The 23,060-nt window shown below is 46.8% G+C and overlaps 1 protein-coding gene across 8 annotated transcripts in view; it reads left to right on the top strand.

Annotated features, from left to right (window-relative positions):
• Window positions 1–1,559: 1,559 nt before the first annotated feature.
• The window catches only part of CNNM3 (cyclin and CBS domain divalent metal cation transport mediator 3), a 52,699-nt gene continuing 31,198 nt past the window's right edge, over window positions 1,560–23,060 (top strand). For 5 of the 8 annotated variants that reach the window (XR_014493116.1, XR_014493117.1, XR_014493118.1 and 2 more), the window contains exon 1: window positions 1,560–3,051. Coding sequence is in view for 2 of the 8 variants with exons in the window: in XM_083368203.1 (XP_083224329.1) it covers window positions 1,632–3,051 (1,420 nt within the window). In the remaining 6 variants the exon portion in view is untranslated. The remainder of the gene's footprint in view (window positions 3,052–23,060) is intronic. The other 3 variants (XR_014493121.1, XM_083368202.1, XM_083368203.1) reach the window with 2 other exon arrangements.

Genomic DNA, 23,060 nt, shown 5'->3' with positions numbered 1-23,060 from the left:
AATCATGGCTGCTAAAATCAACGTGCCATAAGCATGCATTATCCACAAAAGTATACCTGCACTGGTCTTCCTCTGTTAGGGTATCTGTTGTGTAAACTGGGCAAGGTAGCAAGGTAGGGACAGGGATATGGTTAGAAAGGTGCCTTTGTTTTAAGGCACAGTTCAGGAAAAGCTGAGTCCACTAGGAAAGGCATTCTGCACTGCGGTAATTAGGTTTTAGGCATAATGCTTTACTTATTGTTTGAACATCTATCCTAATTAATTTTATTAATGATATGCCATTGGCACAAACATTTGCACAAAAATTATGCTTTGCGTCTAGGAGCAGTAAGGAGAATAAATTGAATGCAATTAGACCTCGACGTATGACCACAGTTGAGCCCCAAATATCTATTGTTAAGTGAGATATTTGTTCAGTGAGTTTGGCCCCATTTTACGACTTTTCCTGCCACGGTTGTTGAGTGAATCACTGCAGTTGATAAATTCATAACCAAATTGCTAAGTGAATCTGGCTTCCCCGTTGCTTGTCACAGCAAGGCTCACCAATATAAACCAGTTGCCAAGCAGCTGAATTTTGATCACCTGATCATGGGACTACTGCAAAAGGTTGCAACTTTGAAAAAACGGTCATCAGTCACTTTTTTCAGTGCCGTTGCAACATTGAACGGTCCCTAAACGAACTGTTGTAAGTCGAGGAATACCTGCATATCCCCACCAGCCTGCTTCTCGACTAAGCCTCGCTGCAAATAAGCATTGGCTTTCCACCGCTTTTGCAAGGCGACGATCTGAAGGGGGCAGATCGTTGTTTGAACCTCTATCCTAATTAATTATATTAATCATATGCCATTGGCGCAAACATTTGCACAAAAATTATGCTTTGCATCTAGGAGCAGTAAGGAGAAGAAATTGAATGCAATTAGCCCTTTTTGCAAGGCGACGATCTGAAGGGGGCAGATCGTTGTTTGAACCTCTATCCTAATTAATTACATTAATGATATGCCATTGGCGCAAAAATTCGCCCAAAAATTATGCTTTGCATCTAGGAGCAGTAAGGAGAATAAAATCGAATGCAATTCACATTTACCCGGCCCCTTAGACTAGCTCAGGGGTCTTCAAACTTGGCCCTTTGATGACTTGTGGACTTCAACTCCCAGAATTCCTCAGCCAGCAAAGCTGGCTGAGGAATTCTGGGAGTTGAAGTCCACAAGTCATCAAAGGGCCAAGTTTGAAGACCCCTGGACTAGCTGCAGGGGCCCTTTCAGCCCCCTCCTCCTCCTCCCCCTCCCCCTCTCGAAGTCCTCAGCCGCCCCGCCATGCGGACGACGTGGGGGTCGCGGCCCCTTTAAATCGCGGCCCCTCCGCTCCCCCCCCCGCGCCTCCGTCTTGTTTATAACGCGGTGCCACCGAACTTGAGCCCCGTCCTCCCGCCGCGCCGGCCACACCCCCCCCCCTCGTCGCCGATTGGCTGAGCGGCGGCGGGCGGGCTCCGCCATTGGCCCGGGCGCCGCAGGCATGTTCGACGGCGCTCGGAGGGCAGTCAGCTGACCTTCCCTGGCCCGTCCACTCCCCCTCGGAGTTGCTCCGGCTCTGCCGCCGCCGCCGCCGCCGCCGCGGTTCCGCTGCCTCCGGCCATGGCGGGCGAGGGCGGCTGGTTGGCGCTGCTCTGCGGCTGGGCTGCCGCGGCCGCCGTCCTGTGGCCCGCCGGGGCCGCGCTGCGAGACGGGCCGTCGTCCGGCGCGGGAGAGGCGGAGGCCGGGGGTTCCGCGGGGGGCCCCTGCCCGCCCTGCCCCAAAGTGCTGGGCTTCCGCCTGGAGGACGGCGCCTCGGCCTCGGGGGGCCTGGTGCGCGCCCCGCCGGGAGCCACCTTCCGCCTGCGCCTCTACGGCACCGGCCTGCACAACCGCAGCTGGCCCTGGGCGGCCTTCGTGCCGGAGGAGGCGCCCTGCGGGGGGACCCCGGGGGACCCCCTGGCCACCCCCGCCGGAGGCCCGGAGGTGCTGGCCCACCACCTCCTGCCCGCCGCCGAGCACGCCGCCCTGCTGACGGTCAGGGTGGCCCCCGGGGGCCCCCGCGGCCGGTACCGTCTCTGCAGCCCGGCGGGCCCCGGGCGCCAATGGGCCCCGGCCGCCCCGGGAGATGCCCTCCTGGTGACGGAGGACGAAGGCGGGGGTGGCCGGGCGGAGGCCTGGCCCCCGCCGCTGCCCCCCTGGCTGCTGGGCACCCTGGTGGCGCTGCTGCTGGCCCTGCTGGCCCTGCTGCGCACCTTGCAGCTCAGCACCCTGTGGCTGGACCCGGCCGAGCTGTACGTGCTGCGGGACTGCGGCTCAGAGGCCGAGCGGGGGGCCTCCAAGGCGCTGGAGCCCGTGCGGCAGCGGGGGGCCTTTGTCCTGTGTTCCCTGCTGCTCTTGAGCGCCTTGGCCCACGCCGCCCTGGCCGTGCTCTTCTACCGGGCCGTGGGGGCCCTGGTCCCTGCCATCCTTGGCGTGGCTGCCTTGTCCTTCCTGCTGGCCGAGGTGCTGCCCTTTGTCGTCAGCTCCCGGTGGGGGCTCTCGCTGGCACCGCGCGGGCTCTGGCTGACCCAGTTCTTCATGCTGCTGACCTTCCCCGTCTCGCTGCCGCTCAGTCGGGTGCTGCAGCTGGCCTTGCGGCATGACAGCAGTACGTATCTCTTGCGGGAGAAGATCCTGGACATGGTCCGCAACAGTGACCCCTACAACGAGTTTGTGCGGGAGGAGTTCAGCAAGGGGGCCCTGCGGAACAAGACTGTGGAGGATGTGCTGACCCCGCTGGATGAGTGCTTCATGTTGAATGCCAATGCGGTGCTGGACTTCAACAACATGTCCACGATCATGCAGAGCGGCTATACCCGCATCCCGGTTTATGAGGATGAGCGCACCAACTTGGTGGACATGCTTTATGTCAAGGACTTGGCCTTGGTGGACCCTGATGACTGCACCCCTCTAAGCACCATCATCAAGTTTTACAATCACCCGCTTCACTTTGTCTTCAATGACACCAAACTGGATGCTGTGTTGGAGGAGTTCAAGAGAGGTAAATATGTATCTTTATATTTTCACAGCAGATACTGGGTATATAGTAGATTGCTTATCCAGTTTTCATAAAAAAAATAAACATCGGGACTGATAGCGACCTGAATTCTGGGGAGCATCTGGCTATATAACAGACAATTGGTTTTCAAACTATCCTGAAAGTTTCTTTAGAAGTTTTATCTAAAGCGTTGTCCAGCAAGGATTGTCCAGCAAGATGATCAGGGATGATGAACAAACATCCTGGAAGATAGCTTTCATAAATATTTTGCTTATTGCCATGATCTTTTCATCTGCTCACAGAATGTTGGAACTTCTGCCCTATAGGAATCCTTTCAGTAAGATCCAGTGACACCTTGCAGAATCTGTTCACGCCTCCATTTGTGGCGTACATGTTTATTCCATCTTTCTCACAACTCAAAACTGCACGCGTGACATTTTCTTTGCCCAGCCGATCATTTCATTCTCAGAATAGCTCTGTGAGGTTATGCTTACAGTTAATGTCTTGTCCTCCTCTAAAAAAAATAATCATTTGATTTCCTAGAACAAACCAGAACTGTACAAAAGATTATCTGAGATAGTGAGTTCTCTAGAACGGGTCCTCAACCTTTAAGACTTGTGGACTTCAGCTTCCAGAATTCCTCAGCCAGCTTTGCCAAGGTTGAGGACCCCTGCTCTAGAACTCTTCCTTAGAGTGTTAGTGGTGAAGAAGCAAGAAATGCTGGGCTAATTTTGAAATTGTCTTCCTTTTTCCCTGTCCCCCACTGTTTGTAGCATCCTGTCTCATGAAATAAGACTTTTATCCTTTTTAAAGTGGTCCAGGAATGGTATTATCTGGGGTGTTTTGAAGTTAGAAAGTTTGCAAGATGTATTGTAATTTATTTTATTTAAAGGGATTTAGCAGTACATTTAATGAATCAGTTTTGCACCACTTTTAAAAATATTTCCAAAGTTGTCTTGTATGACAATCTTGCTATGGACACCCAAGAGAATGACCATCTCTAATTCATAAAGTAGGGCAAAACCGTCTCAATGATTCAGTGCATCTTTAGTCTTAGGTGCAGTTGTTATCAGTCAGTAAAAATTGAGAAGACAATCCAATGAGAGCCTGTAGTAGGAAGTGTATGAATAAATTATTTCATGTACTTAAAGACAGCTTCTAATGCAGGGGTGTCAAACTCAATTTCATTGAGGGCCGCATCAACATTGCGGTTGCCCTCAGGGGGCCGGGTGGGTATGGCCAGGGTGGGCGTGGCCTACTGCGTGGGTGTGGCTAGAGTGCGTATGGCCTACTGGGTGGGCATGGCCAGTTCTACATCGTTCGCATCAAGGGTGCCTATGGGGGCCTGGGCAGGAGTGGGACAGATCTGAGGGTCTCTGGCAGAAGGAGGGTCTCTGGGCCAGGGCCAAGGCAGTGTGGGCCGTTCCCTCACTGTTTCCAGGATGGCTTCGCGGGCCACATGAAACCACTTCGTGGGCCGGATCTGGCCCCCGGGCCTTGTGTTTGACATGTCTGTTCTAATGGGAGTACATTCTGATCTTGGTGCTTTAATGATTTATCAGTTGTTACAAGAGCGGAGTAAAATGATAAATTTTATTGGGCCATCTAATTATCTGTGAACATTGCTGGCTGTTGAACTCTCTAACCTCTCTCTCTGCTCTTGAACTATGCAAACCTTCAGCAGAAATGCATCGTAAAAAGGCCCACAGGGTCTAGCAGCATGCCATGCAGTTCAAACTATTAAGCCAGTTTTCCCTCCAGATTGGACTTCAGCTCTCATAATCCTCAGATGTCACAGCTAAGGAAAACATCCTGAAGGACACCAGGATGGGAGATTGCTCCATATTTTGTTCCTCAATAGGCATTTTCTACATAAGTTTGCACATGTGATCCTTCAAGAGGGAAAACGTGTATTTTATATACATATCCCTTTATATTATGGTCACTGTCTGTGACCATATTTGTCTGCTGTTTCTGCATGTGAAAAAACGGTGCTTGGTGGCTTAAAATGATCCTGTGGGCATAAAATATGGGTTGGGGGCAAAATAAAAAAAGTCCAACTATAAAACCAGCTTTTTCAACCATAAGGACTGTTTATGAATAAGTCTCAGTCTGGCTTGGGACATGGTGAGTTAAGTCCTGCAAAAAAATAAATGCCACTGGACTAGCACAGTTCTGCAGGCTGGGACTCATTGGATAGAATATTTTTTCTATATCCAACATAATGGCTTGCTCATAGAAAATGATTGTTTAGTCAATCGAAATAGAGCTGCAAGGGATCTTGGAGGTCTTCAAGTCCAGTCCCTTGCTCAGGCAGGAGATCCTATACCATTTCAGACAAGTGGCTGTCCAGACTCTTCTTAAAAGCCTCCAGTGATGGAGTGCCCACAACTTCTGGTGGCAGGCTGTTCGACTGGTTAATTGTCCTCGCTGTTAGGAAGTTTCTCCTCAATTCCAGGTTGCTTCTCCTCTTGATTATTTTCCATCCATTGTTTCTTGTCTTGCCTTCTGGTGCTTTGGTAGATACGGTATGTTTGTGTCAGGAAGAAAAATATCCCTTGCTCTAATGTAATTTCCTACATAGAGGGCGATCATCTTTATCAAAAGCATCAGCCCATCGTGGAAACCCCGCACCTTGAAAGTGGCAGATTCTAGGTTACAAAATTTGACTTGATTCTGTCATGTATTTGTGGGTCATTAAAGTGTCACAGGACTCTATATAGTTATAAATTTTGACAGTAATAGATGAGCTGGGTTCCCCTTCACAAACCCAGACCCAAGTTTCTCCCCCTGAGGGAGTGTGAAGTTGTGTTCGTGGCATGGAAGCAAGCCACCTTCTAGTCAAAGTGGAAGATGCCCAGACTCAGATATGTTTTACATCTTACATTTTACATCTCGGGGTGAAACTGAGTACAGGCAGTCCTTGACTTACAACCATTCATTTAGTGACCATTTTATAATGGCACTGAAAAAGGTGACGCGCAACAGGTCCTTGAACTCATAACTGGTGCACCATCCCCACAGTCACACAACCAAAATTCTGGCATTTGGCAATTGGCCTGAAGTTCCCAGTCTTCCTTTTAATATACATCTTGAATATACATATATATATTTCCATTCAATTTATACTCATCCGCTGGCTGTGAACCAGCCTCTTCCTTTTCCCATGCTGGTTATTCGTTTTTTTGTACAAGGAGTCCTCGACTTACAACTTGCCAACCTTCTGACAAGCGAAGTCAATGGGCCAGATTCCCTTAACAACTGTGTGACTAACTTAACAACTGCAGTGATCCACTTAACTCTGGCAAGAAAGGCACTAAAATGTTGCAAAAGTCACTTAACTGTGTCACTTGGCAACAGAAATTGTGGGCTCAGTTGTGGTTTAGGACTACCTTTATTCTGCATTCAATTTATTCACTTCAACAGCTGTTCAGTCTTGACCCTATTTTTTGTTGTTTTATCACACGCGCTTCTATGTACTCCGATTCTGATTCAGTCCGATTTTTTTGTTTGTTTGTTACCAATCATGATCACAAGACCCCAGGACAGTGTGGCTGTCACAAATACATGCCAGTTGCCAAGTGCCCAAATTTTGATCACATTACTGTGGGGATGCTGCGATGGTCCTAAGTGTGAAGACTGATCATGTCACTTTTTTCTGTGCTGTTGTAACTTCAAACGGTCACTGAACGAAGAGCTGTAAGTTGAGGACTGCCCGTATGAGTAATTTTCAGATCCGTTGTCGTGGTTATGTTATGCAATCTAACATTCATCCAAAATTGTTTTGAGTTCTCAGTGACTAAGTGATATTATCTACATACAAGAGTACATTTGTGTTCATGTTCAAAGCCAACACTCCTCCTCATACACCACAAACATTCCATCAATATATAAACAGCCAAGGGAATATCACACATCTTTGTCATATTCCTTTAATGTTGAATTACCAGGTATTCTGTTTATTCTTATACATACTTCATTTTCATCATATATTGCTCTTATCCCATATAATAATGAATTTTTAAGTTCTTTTTTTTTTACAACGCTTTAATCCAAGGGTCTCCCAAACCCCGGGCGGTGCCCCACTATTGGGCCGTGAGCCATTCAGAACCAGGCTGCGGAAGCATTGGGCAAGCATGTGCGTATCCTCACTTGTGCGAGCAGTGGGCGAGTGCGTGCACGCAAGCTCCACTTGTCAGGCAGCAGGCTTATGTGCCCGCCGCTCGCGCAATTGGAGCAATGCACAAGCTTGCGGGCTGCTTGCGCAAAATCACTCTTTTCCCTGCTGGTCCCCAAAGCTGGAAAGGTGGGGAACTCTGCTTTAATCCCTTTTTCAGAATGGAGTGGGGGCGACTGAATGGAGCTGAGCATTCACTGCCCTTCCTGATACAATAGATATTTTTTTTCTTTGCTCCTTGATAGAGAAACATCTACCGCTGCCTAGGATTGAACTCTCAACCTTCCGAGGGGCAGGCAAGCATCTTCACCTCTAGCCTACTGCGCTTCTCTTTTGAGTTCTTTAACGTTCTGTAAATCAAGGCTGCTTACTTTATCATATAAAAGGGAAAGGGAAAGGTTCCCCCGCACATGCGTGCGAGTCGTTTCCAACTCTAGGGGTCAGTGCTCATGTCCGTTTCAAAGCCGAAGAGCCAGCGCTTGTCCGAGGACATCTCCGTGGTCATGTGGCCGGCATGACTAGACGCCAAAGGCGCAAGGAACGCTGTTACCTTCCCACCGGAGTGGTCCCTATTTTTCTACTTGCATTTTTACGTGCTTTCGAACTGCTAGGTTGGCAGAAGCTGGGACGAGTAACAGGCGCTCACTCTGTTACGCGGCACTCGGGATTTGACCCGCCAAACTTCCGACCTTCTGATCGACAAGCTCAGCGTCCTAACCCACTGATAAACCCACTTTATCATATACTTCCTCTAAATTAACAGACTTGACAAGATTTTCTTTCATACTTGCATATATTTCTCAGTCAGCTGCTAAAAAAGTAAACATCTGGTCTGCACATTGCCTGCCCACCTAAAGCTTGCTCCTTGTTACATCTCACACTCTTTCATCTGGAATTCTACAGAGTATCCATCCTTTCAGGCAAATTTAACAAAACAAGTCTGCTATGTTGATATTCACTCTTGCTACTGTTTCCCTTTATACACAAGAAAAGTAACAACATCCTTCCATCAGAGGTGCGGTCTTCACACACTTTTTAAACAGATTGAAGAGCCATTCTAGAAAGAAATCACTTCCATATTTTAATAGTTCACCAATTACATTGTCTGCACCTGCAGATGTAACACGTTTTTTTTTATTTCCACACTGCTCTGCATTGCATAAATCTATGCCAGTTGCCAACAAACCTGAATTTTGGACACGTGAATTTTGATCTCCATGCTGTGATGGTCATAACTGTGTGTGCCGGTTGTAAGTCACTTTTTTCATTGCTGTTGTAAGTTTGAAAGGTCACTAAACAAACGGTTGTAAGTCAAGGCCTACTTGTACGTACCAGCCTAGCCCATTAGATCTGGCAGGGCTGGATACGTCTGTCAAGGACTTATATTTGACCGGTCCCACATGGAGGGCCTTCTCTGATGTGGCACCCACCACATAGAGCTTTCTCTCCTCAGACATGAGGTTAGCCCCGCCCCCTTTAATGTCCCAGAAGTCCCTTAAGATCTGGTTACGTTGTCACTCCACAGATTTGTTTCGATTTGTCCCACTATTGAGGTGGATGTACTCCCTCAGGTTCAGCTTTGTATTTTTAGTTTTAATCATTTTAATGCTGATTTGATTAATACAAAAAATTACTCAACAAACCCCCCCCCCCATTTTTTTCTTTTCTGGGGTCTCCAAAAGGCCCAGTCACTTCTTCTCTTACTCATTCCCTCCCCCCCCCGCCCCCCCCCCCGCATTCATTCAGCCTTGTCATCTCATGAGGGGAAAAAATTCCCCTGGATCACCTTCATTTCAAGATGCTACCCGATATTTCCCCACACTCTTCCCTGCTCCTTCCATTACCACCATTTACAGGTCCCTCTCACAAATTCCTCTTTTATGTGTAAAGGCAACCATGTTAAGGACAACATTTTGGGGCCTTCATTTACAATTCAGTGTATGCCTCTCTGTATTGATCAGCTCCACAAGATCAGACCACTCTCCTTCCCCTCTTTTTCTCTTAGGTTTATAAGCCAGGGGTCTTCAAACGTGGCCCTTTGATGACTTGTGGACTTCAACTCCCAGAATTCCTCAGCCAGCGTGCCTGGCTGAGGAATTCTGGGAGTTGAAGTCCATAGGTCATCAAAGGGCCACGTTTGAAGACCTCTGTTATAGGCTGACATGTTTTTTTTTAAAAAAATAAAAAATAAAAAATCATTTCTTAAATTCTTAGTATTTACATGTACATCCCCTGATGAGGTATAGTCATCAGCAGGGGAACTGATAGATCTGACTTCAATTATTTATTTATTTATTTATTTATTTATTTATTTAATTAATTGAATTTCTATACCGCCCTTCTCCCGAAGGACTCAGGGCGGTGTACAGGGCAATAAAAGCATTACATACAAAAGTTAAAAGTAAGATTAAATTAATTAAGTCCCAACAATAAATAGTTAAAAATACCTCAAACCCTTAGACCAGGCCGGCCTGTTCAAATAAGTAGATTTTCAGATCACAGCAGAAAGAGCAAAGGTCAGGAGCCATCCAGAGCTCAACCGGTAATTGATTCCAAAGGGCTGGCGTGCCCACAGAGAATGCTCTCCCCCTGGGGGCCGCCAGCCGACACTCTCTGATCGACGGCACCCCGAGGAGGACCTCCCTGTGGGAGCGCACAGGACGAAGGGAAGATGACGCCGGCAGCAGGTGCTCCCGTAAGTAATCCGGACCCATACCATTTAGGGCTTTATAGGTCATCACCAGCACCTTGAATCTCACCCGGAGGGCAACTGGAAGCCAATGCAGCTCGCGGAGAAGAGGTCTTACATGGGAGTATCGGGAGACCCCCATCACAACTTGCGCGGCTGCCTTCTGCACCAGCTGAAGCCTCCGAGTGGTCCTCAAGGGCAGCCCCATGTACAGAGTGTTGCAGTAGTCTATGCGCAGGGCATCTCGGTCCAGGTAGGGTTGCAACTGGCACACCACTTCTAGCAGCCATTGCTGAGGAGTCTGCTTGGTGTGTGGCTAGTCGTTGACTCAAAACAATGTAGTGACCGTTCAAAGTTACTGTGGTACTGTTGCAGCCTCCCCATGGTCACGCGATCAAAATTTGGACGCTTGGCAACTCGTACTTATGAGGGGTTGCAGGGTCCCCGGGGTCACATGATCCCCTTTTGCGACCTTCTGACAAGTAAATTCAGTGGAGAAGTCGGATTCACTTTTAACCACCGTGTTAGTAACTGAACAACGATTCAGTGATTCATTCAACAACTGTGGCAAGAACAGTCCTAAAATGGGACAAAGTGGTAGATGACTCACTTAACAACAGACATTTTGGACCCAATTTTGGTGATAAGTCGAGGACTTATAGTGGGGAAGGTGCTGGGAGTTCCAGTCCTCTCTTGGGCCTGAAATCCAGCTGGGTGACTTTGGGGCAATTATTGTCTCTCAGCCCAACCCACTTCAAAGGGTTCTTGTGGGGAGCATTATGTATGCTATTACGTATGTTTTTGAGTTGTATGAAATAAAGGCAAGCTATAAATCTAATAACTGAATTGTAGGATGTGGACAGTTGCGAGCTCCTGCCACACCCTCTGTTGTCAACTTCCGTATTTCAAAAGAGATGATTTGGAGGATTTATACCCCCCCCCCGCCCAACACCAAATACATTCATTTTTTTCATTGCATTTGCATTCATTTGAATGTCTTTATCAGTTAATGTTTTAAATTAACAAAACTGGTGTTGCCATGATCTGGATTCACATAGGACTCTTAGGAGCCGGTTGGTCGAAAATAAGTTTTGTGTTGCTAATCTTGGCCTCATTGCGCAAATCCAGCAAATGAACTGATTAAATGAAAGAAATAAAACACCTTGTATGGACATCACCATTCGCGGTATGTGGGCCAGTCGTTCACAGTCTGGCAAATTGTGTCTGCACGGGACTGCAGCACCCATCTTTCACAGATACAGACTGCTGTCTAAGGATGATGGGAAGGGTAACTAATATAGGTGGAAGGCTGCAGACTGAGCAGAGGTGGTATAAGTGGCATGTATAAATAAATAAATAAATGTTAGTTTTATAAATAAAAGTCTATTGTCGCTCTGCTTCAGTTTTTTAAAAAAATATTCTAACAATAAGATATGAGGGTGCATTATCGTGGTTAAGATGTTGGGCTGGCAGAAGGGAAACCGGGTTCAAGCCATAGGCACACCCTAGATGACTTCGGGAGTATTTATTTGAGCTTACCTCACTGGGTTGCTCTTATGGGAACAAAGAATAGGAGGAAACCCTATTTATGTTCCCTTCAGCTCCTGAATGAAGGGATATAAAATTAACCAATAGATGGCATCTAATTTTAGGTACTTATGAAACACAGGTGGTCCTCGACTTACCATAATTCACTTAGTAACTGTTCGAACTTAACAACGGCACTGAAAAAAAAGTGACACGACCGCTTTTCACACTTGCAACCCTTGCAAGAACCCCATGGCTTAATTTATTTTAATTTATTTTAATTTTATATTGGATTGTTTTTAAATTTTGCCTTGTAAACCGCCCTGAGTCCTTTGGGAATAGGGCGGTATATAAACCAAATAAATAAATTAAATAAATAAATCAAAATTCAGAGGCTTGGCAACTGGCTCCTATTTATGACGGTTGCAGCGTCCTGGAGAGATCCCCTTTTGCGACCCTCTGACAAGCAAAATCAATGGAGAAGTCAGATTCACTTAACAACCACGTCACTAACTTAACAACTGCTGCGATTCTCTTAACAACTGTGGAAAGAAAGGTGGTAAAATGAGGCCAAACTCACCCAACAGCTGTCTCTCACTTAGCAATGGAAATTTTGGGCTCCATTGTGGCCGTAAGTCAAGGACTACCTTACTTTGTACGTTACCCAGGGAACAAGTAAGCGTTGCCCAGTGGCCCTTGCTGCTTTAACCTGTGGAGTGCAGCCTTTTCTCTGCATTGAGTGTAGGAATAAGGTTTCACCTTCAACTGCTCTCAATTCAGTAAGTTACTTTTCTCCAGCTTGACTCAAGTCTTATATTTCCAGGGTCTTTTCAGAGCACCCCCTCTTCCCCCCCCCCACCCCCCCTTTCAATTTTCTATTTCTGGACTGTCTTTATTTTGTGGAAACTGGGATGGTGTGATAGAACTTTGTGTCTTTCCAGCAACAACAAAGGCAGCAGGTGCCCAGGCAGGAGCAGGGAGGGCAACGCCTTTGATTTCAGGCGGGGGGGGGGGATGCAAAATTCCAAAATACCGTCCTCCCTTTGGCAAACGTCCCTTTCCCCCCCAAGTTCCTGTTTTTGCTTTCTCCCAGGATACGCCCAAGGCAAGCATCCCCCCCCACCCCCCTGTAGCCCACTGAAGTCTCCCCTCCTGGTGTCTGAACCGTTCCTGGTTCATCCTGAATTTCAAAGGACCAGATAAATATTAGCAAGAAGGGAATGTTTGTTCTGGATTTCGGTATCTCCGCTTTGGGGATTAAAGAAGTGAAAAGCCTTAAATCAATAAAAACTCAGGCCTGCCTAAGGCGTTGGCTCCAGGAATATGTTTGGGCGCAGCAATGCCCTTGCCATTTTCGGCGAGCCACGCTAAGCCAGGATTTGCCAGACGCTGAGCTTCTGCTGGAACTAACATCATGGCGGGCGGGGTGTGTGTGTGTGTTTGCAAAATGCTGCAGTTCTCTTAACGAGAATTTCTCCTGCCAGCAGAGCAGTGGACCAAAACTAATGGCTCTGCCCAACTGAAATTCTGCCGTCTGTCTTAACAGACTAGGTGCAGAAGCCAAAAAGCAACCGTGAGCTCGGCTCCTGGCACGCTCAGGGTGAAACAAGTCAGGTCTGGTTTGCATGGCTCTCTAAACAAAGTCGCACAAGAGACTGCCAAGGTGCGCTAAGCAGCTTTCTTCTAGCCAAAAAAGAAACAAAGCAAAAAGCCCTACTGTTAAAAGAAAATTCTTTGTACTCAGGTAAGCTAGACGTCTTCTGCGTTACTGTTGACTTCTGGGTTATTTATTACTTGTGAAATCATTGTTTACGATTTCAGGCTACTTACCTCTATAAAGTTGAGGGAACTATGTGTACACACACACACACACACACACACACACACACACACACACACACACGGCTGATTCTGCAGATCGGTGTGTGCAACGATCACGGCAACAGCCCAGCCTAGTTTTACAGCCCAGAGATTTCCCACCCAAGCTTAATCTTGAATGATTAAGATCTAATCTTAATGAATAAGACCTCATCTTGCTGAACTTCCCAGCCTAAGCACGGTCCCTGGGCTCTTGAGATCTCTGCATTCTACATATTTCCAAAACGATGTAGCCATGTTATGAATTGGTGTTCTCTCGATCGACCTTCAGAGGAAAAAAAAACCCCAGAAGCTGGCCACGATGGGGGAATGGGTTTAAGCACTTACTGCCCCCTTCATGAAATGAACCACGGGGATAATGTGGCTGCTCTCTTGATATTCCTATAATAATGCTCTGCTTTTCCACTGTGTTGGAGGAACAGCACAGCAGCAACCAAACAGTTGTGTATTCATAAAAGACAGGTGCCGGTAGGTAGAAAGGCCGTGCCCGGGGCAGGTGATATGAGCTACCTGAGTTTTGCCATTGGATCTGCCTACGCAGTTCATTAAGGTAGGTCATCATGCTGCTCTGTCCCTAGAGCAGGAGTCTCCAACCTTGGCAACTTTAAGACTTGTAGGCTTCAACTCCCAGAGTTGCTGGCTGAGGAATTCTGGGAGTTGAAGTCCACAAGTCTTAAAAATTGCCAAGGTTGAGGGACCCCTGCCCTAGAGGTTCCGTTTACCTGTGGAGGGAGTTAGAGCACTTACTTGTTATCCTGCCACACTTCTTAAAGCGAATGCCACAGTTGTTAAGTGAACGCAGTGGTCGTTAACCAAATGCAGTGGTCACTAAGCGAATCCATTTTACCCAATGGGCGTGTTTTGCTGTAAACTGGCAGTAATTGCTGGCAACTGACCCCCCCACCCCCGCAAAAAAAAAATGTAAAAAAATCACAGTCATGCAAAACCAGTTGCCAAGCTCGCAAAATATGATCAAGCGACTGGGGCGTGTGGCTATCTTAACTTCGAAATCAGGTCACAAGTAGGTTTTTTTTTTGGGGGGGGGTGTATGTGTTTCCTTTTAATTTCAAACAGCCACTAGCGATTGGTTCTACTGACCTGGTTGAAGTGGTTCATTTTTTCCACTTCCCTCTGCAAAATTGTGTCTGCTCTTTGGTGCTTTTATTTTTTGGGTGGGATTTGCACCTTTCCCACATTGTATGATCGGAGATCCGGCTCATTTAGACACCTGCATACATTCTTCTCCAACGTGTTGTCGACAAGTTGTTCGACGGTTCAATAGATCCACATTCCTCTTCCTGCTAGTTAGTACAAGTCAGCTTTTTCCCCGGCAGAAGCCAGAGAAAACATCAGTTTAGATCAGGGGTCTCCAAACCTGGCAACTTTTAAGACTTGCGGACTTCAGTTCCCAGAATTCTGGGAGTTGAAGTCCGCAAGTCTTAAAGTTGCCAAGTTTGAAGACCCCTTGTTTAGATTAAGGAGACGGGGATGTATTTCAGTTGCCTGACCTACAGTGAGGGCGTCTGGAATGGGGATTTTTCTAAGGGGCCAAGTGACATCACACACACCCTGACCTCACTGCACAATTGATATCCTCCCTGGCTGCAGTGAAAGTCTTTTCTCCAAAGACCAGTCTTTTCCAGTGGGGTTGTAATTCCCATAATCCACTGCCAATGGCTATGGGTTGAAGAGTCTGCAGTCTCACCATATCCAAAATGGAGGAGTTGGGGAAGAAGCTGGCTTCACACCAGTCATGTTAAACTGCCACCTGGTTCGATTTTGGCACCGATGTTGTGCAAGCCCCAAAACCCTGTTGTTGGTGTTGGTGATGGTAGTAGTAGATGTCAATCAAGCAAACCATGGTTTAGTGCAGGGGTAGTGCATGGTTTAGTGTAGGGACGCAGTGGCTCAGTGGGTTAGGACGCTGAGCTTGTCGATCAGAAGGTCGGCAGTTTGGCGGGTCGAATCCCGAGTGCCGCGTAACAGAGTTGAGCGCCTGTTACTCGTCCCAGCTTCTGCCAACCTAGCAGTTTGAAAGCACGTAAAAATGCAAGTAGAAAAATAGGGACCACTACGGTGGGAAGGTAACAGCGTTCCGTGCGCCTTTGGCGTCTAGTCATGCCGGCCACATGACCACGGAGACGTCCTCGGACAAGCGCTGGCTCTTCGGCTTTGAAACAGAGATGAGCACTGGCCCCTAGAGTCGGAAATGACTAGCACGCATGTGCGGGGGAACCTTTACCTTTACCTTTTTAGGCAACCTTGGCTGTTTTATGCTGCCTCAGGAATTCTGGGAGTTGAAGTCCACCAGTCATAAAAGAGCCAAGGTTGCCTACCTATAGTTGCAATATCTGAACTAAACCAGGCCCTAGATGGAGCGTTTGAAAAGCAAAGGACTTTGTGCTTGAGGTGGGGGGGGGAAATGAAACTTGGATTTTGGATTTTACCAATCAGGTAGGTTTGTTGTAGTAGAAATGGCTAGTTTATACTACTGTCTAAAAATAAAAAGTTGCGGTTTGATGCTACAGTGTTATCTTATTCTACCGCACCAAAGGGAGTTGGGTCAACGCCTTTCCTTCCCTTCCTTCCCTTTTCCTTTCCCTTTTCTCTTCCCTGTTTTTTCCTACTATTTTCTCTTGTGTTTTTTGTATTTTGTATTATAAATTAATAACAAAAAATTAAAAAGGAAAGCAATTCAATTTGTAAATACTGTATGTTTATTTATTGTAGTTTTGGCAGCGGTATCCTTGGCAGAGAAAATGTATTCTGCATTAGTAAAGAACCTGTGTTTCCTGCCCCTTTGTGTGTGTGTGTGTGTGTGTTTGTTTCTCCAGCTACCTCCTGAACTGCTTGGCAGGAAAGCCAGTGACACCCATGACCTCAGCATAGCTGTGGGGATCTGGCTGCTCTCGCGGAGAACAAAACAACCGATTCACAGGTTGAGTTCGCCACTCCTGCACTTTCTTCTAAGAAGGCCAGGTTGTTTTATGCCAGAGTTTAAACCTCCCAAAGAATCTCGTGCTTTCATTTTTCCCGCCCCCGCACTTCCCCCAGACTCCCTTCACTTTGATTGACCTCATAACCAAGAGATTCTCTGCACCCGACATGGGGCAGGAATTAATGGTTTCGCTCCGATTCCAAATCAAATGAATCTTTGGGGGTGAAGTTAGTGCCCAGCGCCTGCTGCGTTGAATGGAATGCAGTTGCTGAGTGTTGGCATAACTTTTGGAATTAGAAAGCTTGAGACTCTCCTCCAGCTTTTAATTGTGGAGGATAAACAGGGCATTAACAAGGAGCTTTGATTGCAGTAAGTTATGGAAGGTACCGCACATCGGAATGTAGATTATCACAACGTGCCTCTGTTTCAGAGTCATGCGGTGCGCAGAGATGGTTGTTCCTCGCTTGGCTGCATTTGCCAAATGGTTATAGGAATGCATCAGATTCATACTTGTGGTTTCCACCCAGCAAGTGGTCCACGAAGGCCTGTTTGTACATGTTGATATTTTTAGCTTGACTCGGAGAGGGTGGGAAGAGAATGGCTATACACGCACGGCACATTTGCCCCTGCTTAACTACGATTTATCCAATTAACTAATGCTATTCCAACCCGTGCTGTAAAGTTGCTCAAAAGTTTCCTTTCCTTGGAAAAAAGACTTCCGTTTTTCTGCTGTTCTCAAAAAGCTTTAACAAGGCTTTTGTACTTCAAACGGTGTTGCTTTCAATGATGCAACTTTCATTTTGGGCTCCATCCGGCTGCCCCCCCAGCCCCCAGCCCCCCGCTCTCTGTAAAACAGCCTCAATTTCTTTTCTTGAAATTTAAAAACGCCAGGGAAACTGCAGGCTTTTGGAGTGATCACAGCACCAGGATAGTTGAGGCAATAGAAGACACCTCATCTCTCTGGGTATTAAATCTGTCTGGCACAACATCGTCTCTCCTTGAAAAATTTCCCTGCACTTTCTCTTTTATAATTTTTCTTTAAAGATTAAATTCTCTTTTTTATTACCCAAGACTGTCCGTTGGTAGGAAAACCCACCCAGCCATGAAGGTTTCACTGCAGTTTCTCTTCTCTAAAAGTTTGAAACAAATTCTCTTGCTCCAGTTTAAAATGAGCATTGGTGGAAGAACTTGAGACTTGTAGTGAACTTGGTATTCTGAGTGTGGGTGACATGCTGAACTGTAACTTAATTGTGCTCTGCATCCATTAGGACTCTTTGCCAAATGTGGTTGGGTTAGCTCTTGGTTAAATGTGGCTGCGTTCAGTGACAAAATAAAATTGTGAAAGTGCAGGAGCGTGGCCTTAACTGCCACGTCTGTTGAAAGCGATGGATAAGGCCAAAGCAAATCATGAATGCCCACTCTATTTTTCTCTCTCCCAAGCAGCAGGCTCTGGGGAACGGGCAAATATTTTTATCCAAAGGTTTGAGCTGGTTGCCTTTTTACTTTAAAAACCATTTTATATGTGCCTCTATCTCAGGGGTCACCAAACCCTGGTCCGTGGACCAGCAGCGGTCCACAGCATGCCAACAACCGGTCCACGCAAACAAGCAAAGCCCCATCCACAGGATGCAGGCAGCATGCGAAACCACGTCCCCTCTTGTCCACGGAAAAACCTCTCTCCACGGAACCGGTTCCTTGTGCCCGAAAGATCGGGGGCCTCTGCTCTATCTGGCAGTGCAGGTGTTCTCAGAAACCTGAAACATCTCACCTGCACCAGAATGGATGGCTTTTGCATGCTTTTTATTGAAATATCTGGACTGCACTTCCATGAAATTCTCTGCCTCTGTCCAAATTCTCCAAATACATGTTCTCCAAAGTCCCGGAGAACAAGACAAGAAGTAATAGATGGAAGTTTAACAAAGACAGATCCAACTTAGAACTAAGGAAAAAATTCCTCTTTGTGAGAACAATTACCGGTAATCAGTGGAATGGTTTGCCTCCTGGAGTTATGAGTGCTCAATCACTGGAGGTATTTAAGAAGAGATTGGACAGCTGTTTATCCGGAATGGCATATGGTCTTCTGCCTGATGAAAGGGGGGGGCGTGACTAGAAGGTCCCTTTAAGGTCCCTTCCAATTCTGCTACCCTGTACTGTTTATCCTCTGTGAAATACTCTGCCTCCAGCTCAGTGTTTTTCAGACTCGGCCATTTTAAGATGTGAGGACTTCAAGTCCCAGAATTCCTCAGCCATCATGAATTCTGGGAGTTGGCCCACACATCTTAAAGTTGCCAAGCTTGGGGGGCAAAAAAAACACACAAATGCTTGAGAAATTCGAACCTGGTAATTCAAGGGGTCTCCAACCTTGGCAACTTTACGGCTTGTGGACTTCAACTCCCAGAATTCCTCAGCCAGCCATGCTGGCTGAGGAATTCTGGGAGTTGAAGTCCACAAGCCGTAAAGTTGCCAAGGTTGGAGACCCCCCCCCCTGTGGTAATGGATGGAGAGCCGCCCTTCTTTCTTCCGCGGAGGCAGGAGAGGTTTTCATGGGTTGCGCCCGTGGATGGGGCTCCGAGAGGGCAGCATGCCCTCTCAGCCAGTTCCTCCTTGCTTCTTCAGCTGGACTTCTTGGGCTCCTTCCACTGCTCTGCAGGTCTCGGGGACGGAAAGCTGACTTCCCCCTTTTGCTCAGCTCCTCCTTTGACCCCAGCTGAAAGGTGTCCATCATGCCACTTGTGGGTGGCGTCATCAGCCTTGAAGTAGCCTGGAGCGTGCATGAGAACAAAACAGCCACCTGCTGGTGTTTGGATGGGCTCCGGAGAGGCTCGCTGGCACGCCGCCAGGGTTAGTGCATGGAGCACATTCCGGACCGTTGTGCTGAGCCTAGAAACTTTGAGGCGAGGAAGGGCCTCTTCTCCTAAAGGGGTATCCCCGAAAGACTGAAATCAGCTGCTTTGGAAGAGCTCACTTGTGTTTAAGAAACATCAGCGCCCCCACTTTGTGCGTGACAACGGGCAAGGCGGATCGTATGCAAAACGGGCGTTCAAAACCTGCCAACGGAGGAGGATTTATCACGAAAGCAAACGGCTAAGAATTGGCCAAATGCAGCCAGTCCATCAGCTGTCTCATCTCAAGTAAGGTAGCAAAGTATCCCAAGGATCTGAGACAAACATTTGGCATCATTGGAAACTGTTTTTGTCTTTTCCTTCAAATAATTATTTTCTAGGCTGTAAGTGGTTTTCTTCAATAGATTTGCGTTCCACCTTTCCTTCAATCCCCCCCCCCCAAATTCCTTCTTCCGGGTGTCCCTTAACAACCCAGGGAGGTAATCACCCCCAGAGAACTTCCATAGCTAAGGGCAGGTCAACTGGAAGGAAATGGCTAAACCTAATTTTTTTCCCCTCTCTACAAAGTAGAAGGGTCTTCCGCAACCTTCAGGAGGGTTGAGACTTCCCTATCTGGTGACCTCCAGGGAAGTCGGACTACAACCCCCACAAGTCAGAGCCAGTGGCTAAACTCTGCAACTGGCAAAGTTCTTGGCTTTTAAGGAGGGACCTTTCTTAAGCTTCTCAGCTTCACATGTGATACCAAAGGAGGATCTTGATAACAATGTACAGACCGTCCCCTTTCCCTAATTGCAAGCTGTTGGATGTCCTCCTGCATGGCTCTTGCTAGAAAAAACGGGTCTTGCTTTGTTTCTGAGCAATAAGTCCAGCAGGACATAATAAAAATGAAGCAGTAAAGAAATTCAGTGGTGAAAAAAGTAAGGTCCTACATTTAGGCAAGAAAAACCAAATGCACAGGCATAGTATAGGTCCGTGGTGGCGAACCTATGACACGGGTGCCACAGGTGGCACTTAGAGCCCTCTCTGTGGGCACGCGCACCATCGCCCCAGTCCTAGGCCTTCAGCTGGGTTTTATAAAACTTTTTCGCTTTAAGCCTCTGCCGCCGTGTAAAAAAAAAGGTTCAATCAATCAATTTCAACTTCTCGCGGGGAAAAAAAAAGTTCTCGCAAAGTTGGAATTGATTGCTTGAACTTTTTAGTCCCACCCAGTCTGCCGTTACCACCGCAGCCATGCCCACCCAATGCGCCATGCCCACAAAATTGGCCACACCCACCCAAAGGGCCACGCCCACCTGGCACCCGATGATACATAAGTGGGTTTTGGGTTGCAGTTTGGGCACTCAGTCTCTAAAAGGTTCGCCATCACTATTATACGTACCTTGCCCAATAGTTGCAACTGTGAAGGGGATCTCAGAGTCCTAGTGGACAATCACTTAAATATGAGCCAGCAGTGTGCTGCAGCTGCCAAAAAAGCCAACACAGTGCTAGGCTGCATCAACAGAGGGACAGAATCAAGATCACGTGAAGTACTAATACCACTTTACAAGGCCTTGGTAAGGCCACACTTGGAATAATACTGCATCCAGTTTTGGTCCCCACGCTGTAAAAAAGATGTCGAGACTCTAGAAAGAGTGCAGAGAAGAGCAACAAAGATGATCAGGGGACCGGAGGCTAAATAAGGAACGATTGCTGGAATTGGGAATGACTCTAGTTTAATGAAGAGGGAGAGAATCAAAAGCACCATCGGCATATCTAGAAAGGCCTTACCTGGGCGGACCTAGGTTGTGTTTGTTGATGCCGTGAGCTCAGTGCCACGGAAGCACTTGGCAGAGAGCCAAACCCACGTGGGAGTTGGCTGGATCTGCGTCCCATTCAGGCAGAGGCCTCTTTGTGGACATGGACCCTCTTTTCCTTTCAGCGCACTACAGTTAGCCCTTGGCTTAAACCAGGGGTCTTCAAACTTGGCCCTTTTATGACTTGTGGACTTCAACTCCCAGAATTCCTCAGCCAGCTTCTGGGAGTTGAAGTCCACAAGTCACAAAAGGGCCAAGTTTGAAGACCCCTGGCTTAAAACAGTTCATTTAGCGACGGTTCAAAGTCACAACGGCCCTGAAGAAAGCGACTTGCGACCATTTTTCACACTTACGACTGTTGCAGCATCCCCACGGTCCCGCAATCCAAATTCAGACGCTTGGCAACCGATTCATATTTATGACCGTCGCTGTGTCCTGGTGTCACGTGATCTGCTTTTGTGACCCTTCTGACAAGGGGAAGCCAGATTCACTTTACAACCCTGTTCCCGATTTAAAACAACTGCAGCGATCCGCTTAACAACTGTAGCAAGCAAGGTCGTAAAATGGGGCAAAATTTACTTAACGGCCTGGCCCTAGCAACAGAAATTTGGGGGCTCAACTGTGGTCATAAGTCAAGGACTACCTCTACAACCAAAATGGACCTAGTGTGCAGTCCCCAAAAGGCAGAGGAGCACTTTGTAATTGCAAAATCTGGGAAGATGGCCAGTTGGTACTGATCCTCTTCCTTGCAAGCGGGCGGTTCTGGATAATTCAAGGGGTTGCATGCTCTTTGGTGCCTTTTCTGTGACTCTAGTCCTTATCATCTTGCTGTGAGAAGCAGGTTGGGGTAGTGACGAAATGTCTGGATTAGGAGCAGGGAGACCCTGGTTGTGGCCCCCAGCCCTAAAACATCCATGTAGGATTTGAGACCCTTCTCTTTAGCCCAGCCTGTGGATGAAAAATGCATCTGGTATTGTGCTTTAAGTACAGACCTTATGCCAAATGAAAATATCGAATATTACTCAGATTGGGGTCTCTCTTTCCTTATGAACCATACAATTTTAGATCAATTTAATTGCATTTTTGCAAAGATGTTGTCTGTCACGTTCGCTTATTTAACTTCAGTGCCATGAAACACCAATATTGGAAAATACAGTTGTTTTTTTTTAAAAAAAGAGTGAAAACCGCAATTAATAAAAGAGGGAATGTATCCATTTATGTCTGCATGTGTGTGAAAGAGAATATATATTTTGTGCTTGAAGACGTGTCAACGCTTTTCGAAAAATCATATTTGCTATTCTGCTTATCCGTCTGCTATTACAGATGGAGGTAATCCATTAGGGAAGAAAGTTTGTTCAGCATTGCTAATAAATGGAAATTAGATTTTAATGCATTTATCTCCACTAGAGAATTTTTCGAAACTTTTTGTTGCTAGGTCAGCTTTTCAGCCAAAGTAATAATAATTATCCATCATATTGCCCACAAGAAACGTATTTAAAATCTGTAACTCCAAAGTGCAGTCCGTGGTCATTTCCTTGGTTCTTATCAAACCTCCTTCCCCAAATGACCTTTTTTTAAAAAAAAATGTTTTCTTTTAATTAAAAACATAGAAACTGATCTGTTGCAATGTTAATTGGCGTCTTCCAGCATAATTTTCATTTTCAGAAATGCATCTGTACCCAGAGAAAATAGAAGTGATGGCTTTGGATTGCATTTGCCCAGAGAAGTAAATAAACAAAGACAACAGGGGCAGAACTGAAGATTAAGGGATGAGAGAGTTGGTAGAGAATACCCATATTTCCTAGTAAATGAGATTGTGATCATCAATTGTAGGCTGCAGAACTCTAATGTGCCACCAGATGGCAGTATTTTCTATCTCCCTGCCCCCTAGTCACCTCCTAGTGGCTCTCCAGTTTTTTGCAGCCCAGGTACAGTAGCTCTGCTATCATGCCCATTTGGGGAATATTTATTTGACTTTCATGACCACGTCAGCATACATTATTAGGCAAGTAACCACAATTTAAAGCACAGACCATGTGAACAATAAAATAGCTCTTACACCAAGATCTAATTCAAAACCTTCCCGACCTCTGAAGAAGGGAAATGCAGCTCACAAAAGCTTCTGCCTTTTAATTAAAAGTGTTAGTTGGAAAGGTCACTGCTGGAC

The sequence above is a fragment of the Vipera ursinii genome, assembly GCF_947247035.1.
Source record: "Vipera ursinii genome assembly, chromosome: 8".
Lineage (NCBI taxonomy): Eukaryota > Metazoa > Chordata > Lepidosauria > Squamata > Viperidae > Vipera > Vipera ursinii.
The sequence above is the reverse complement of the archived record's forward strand: the minus strand, read 5'-3'. Positions and strand labels throughout refer to the sequence as shown.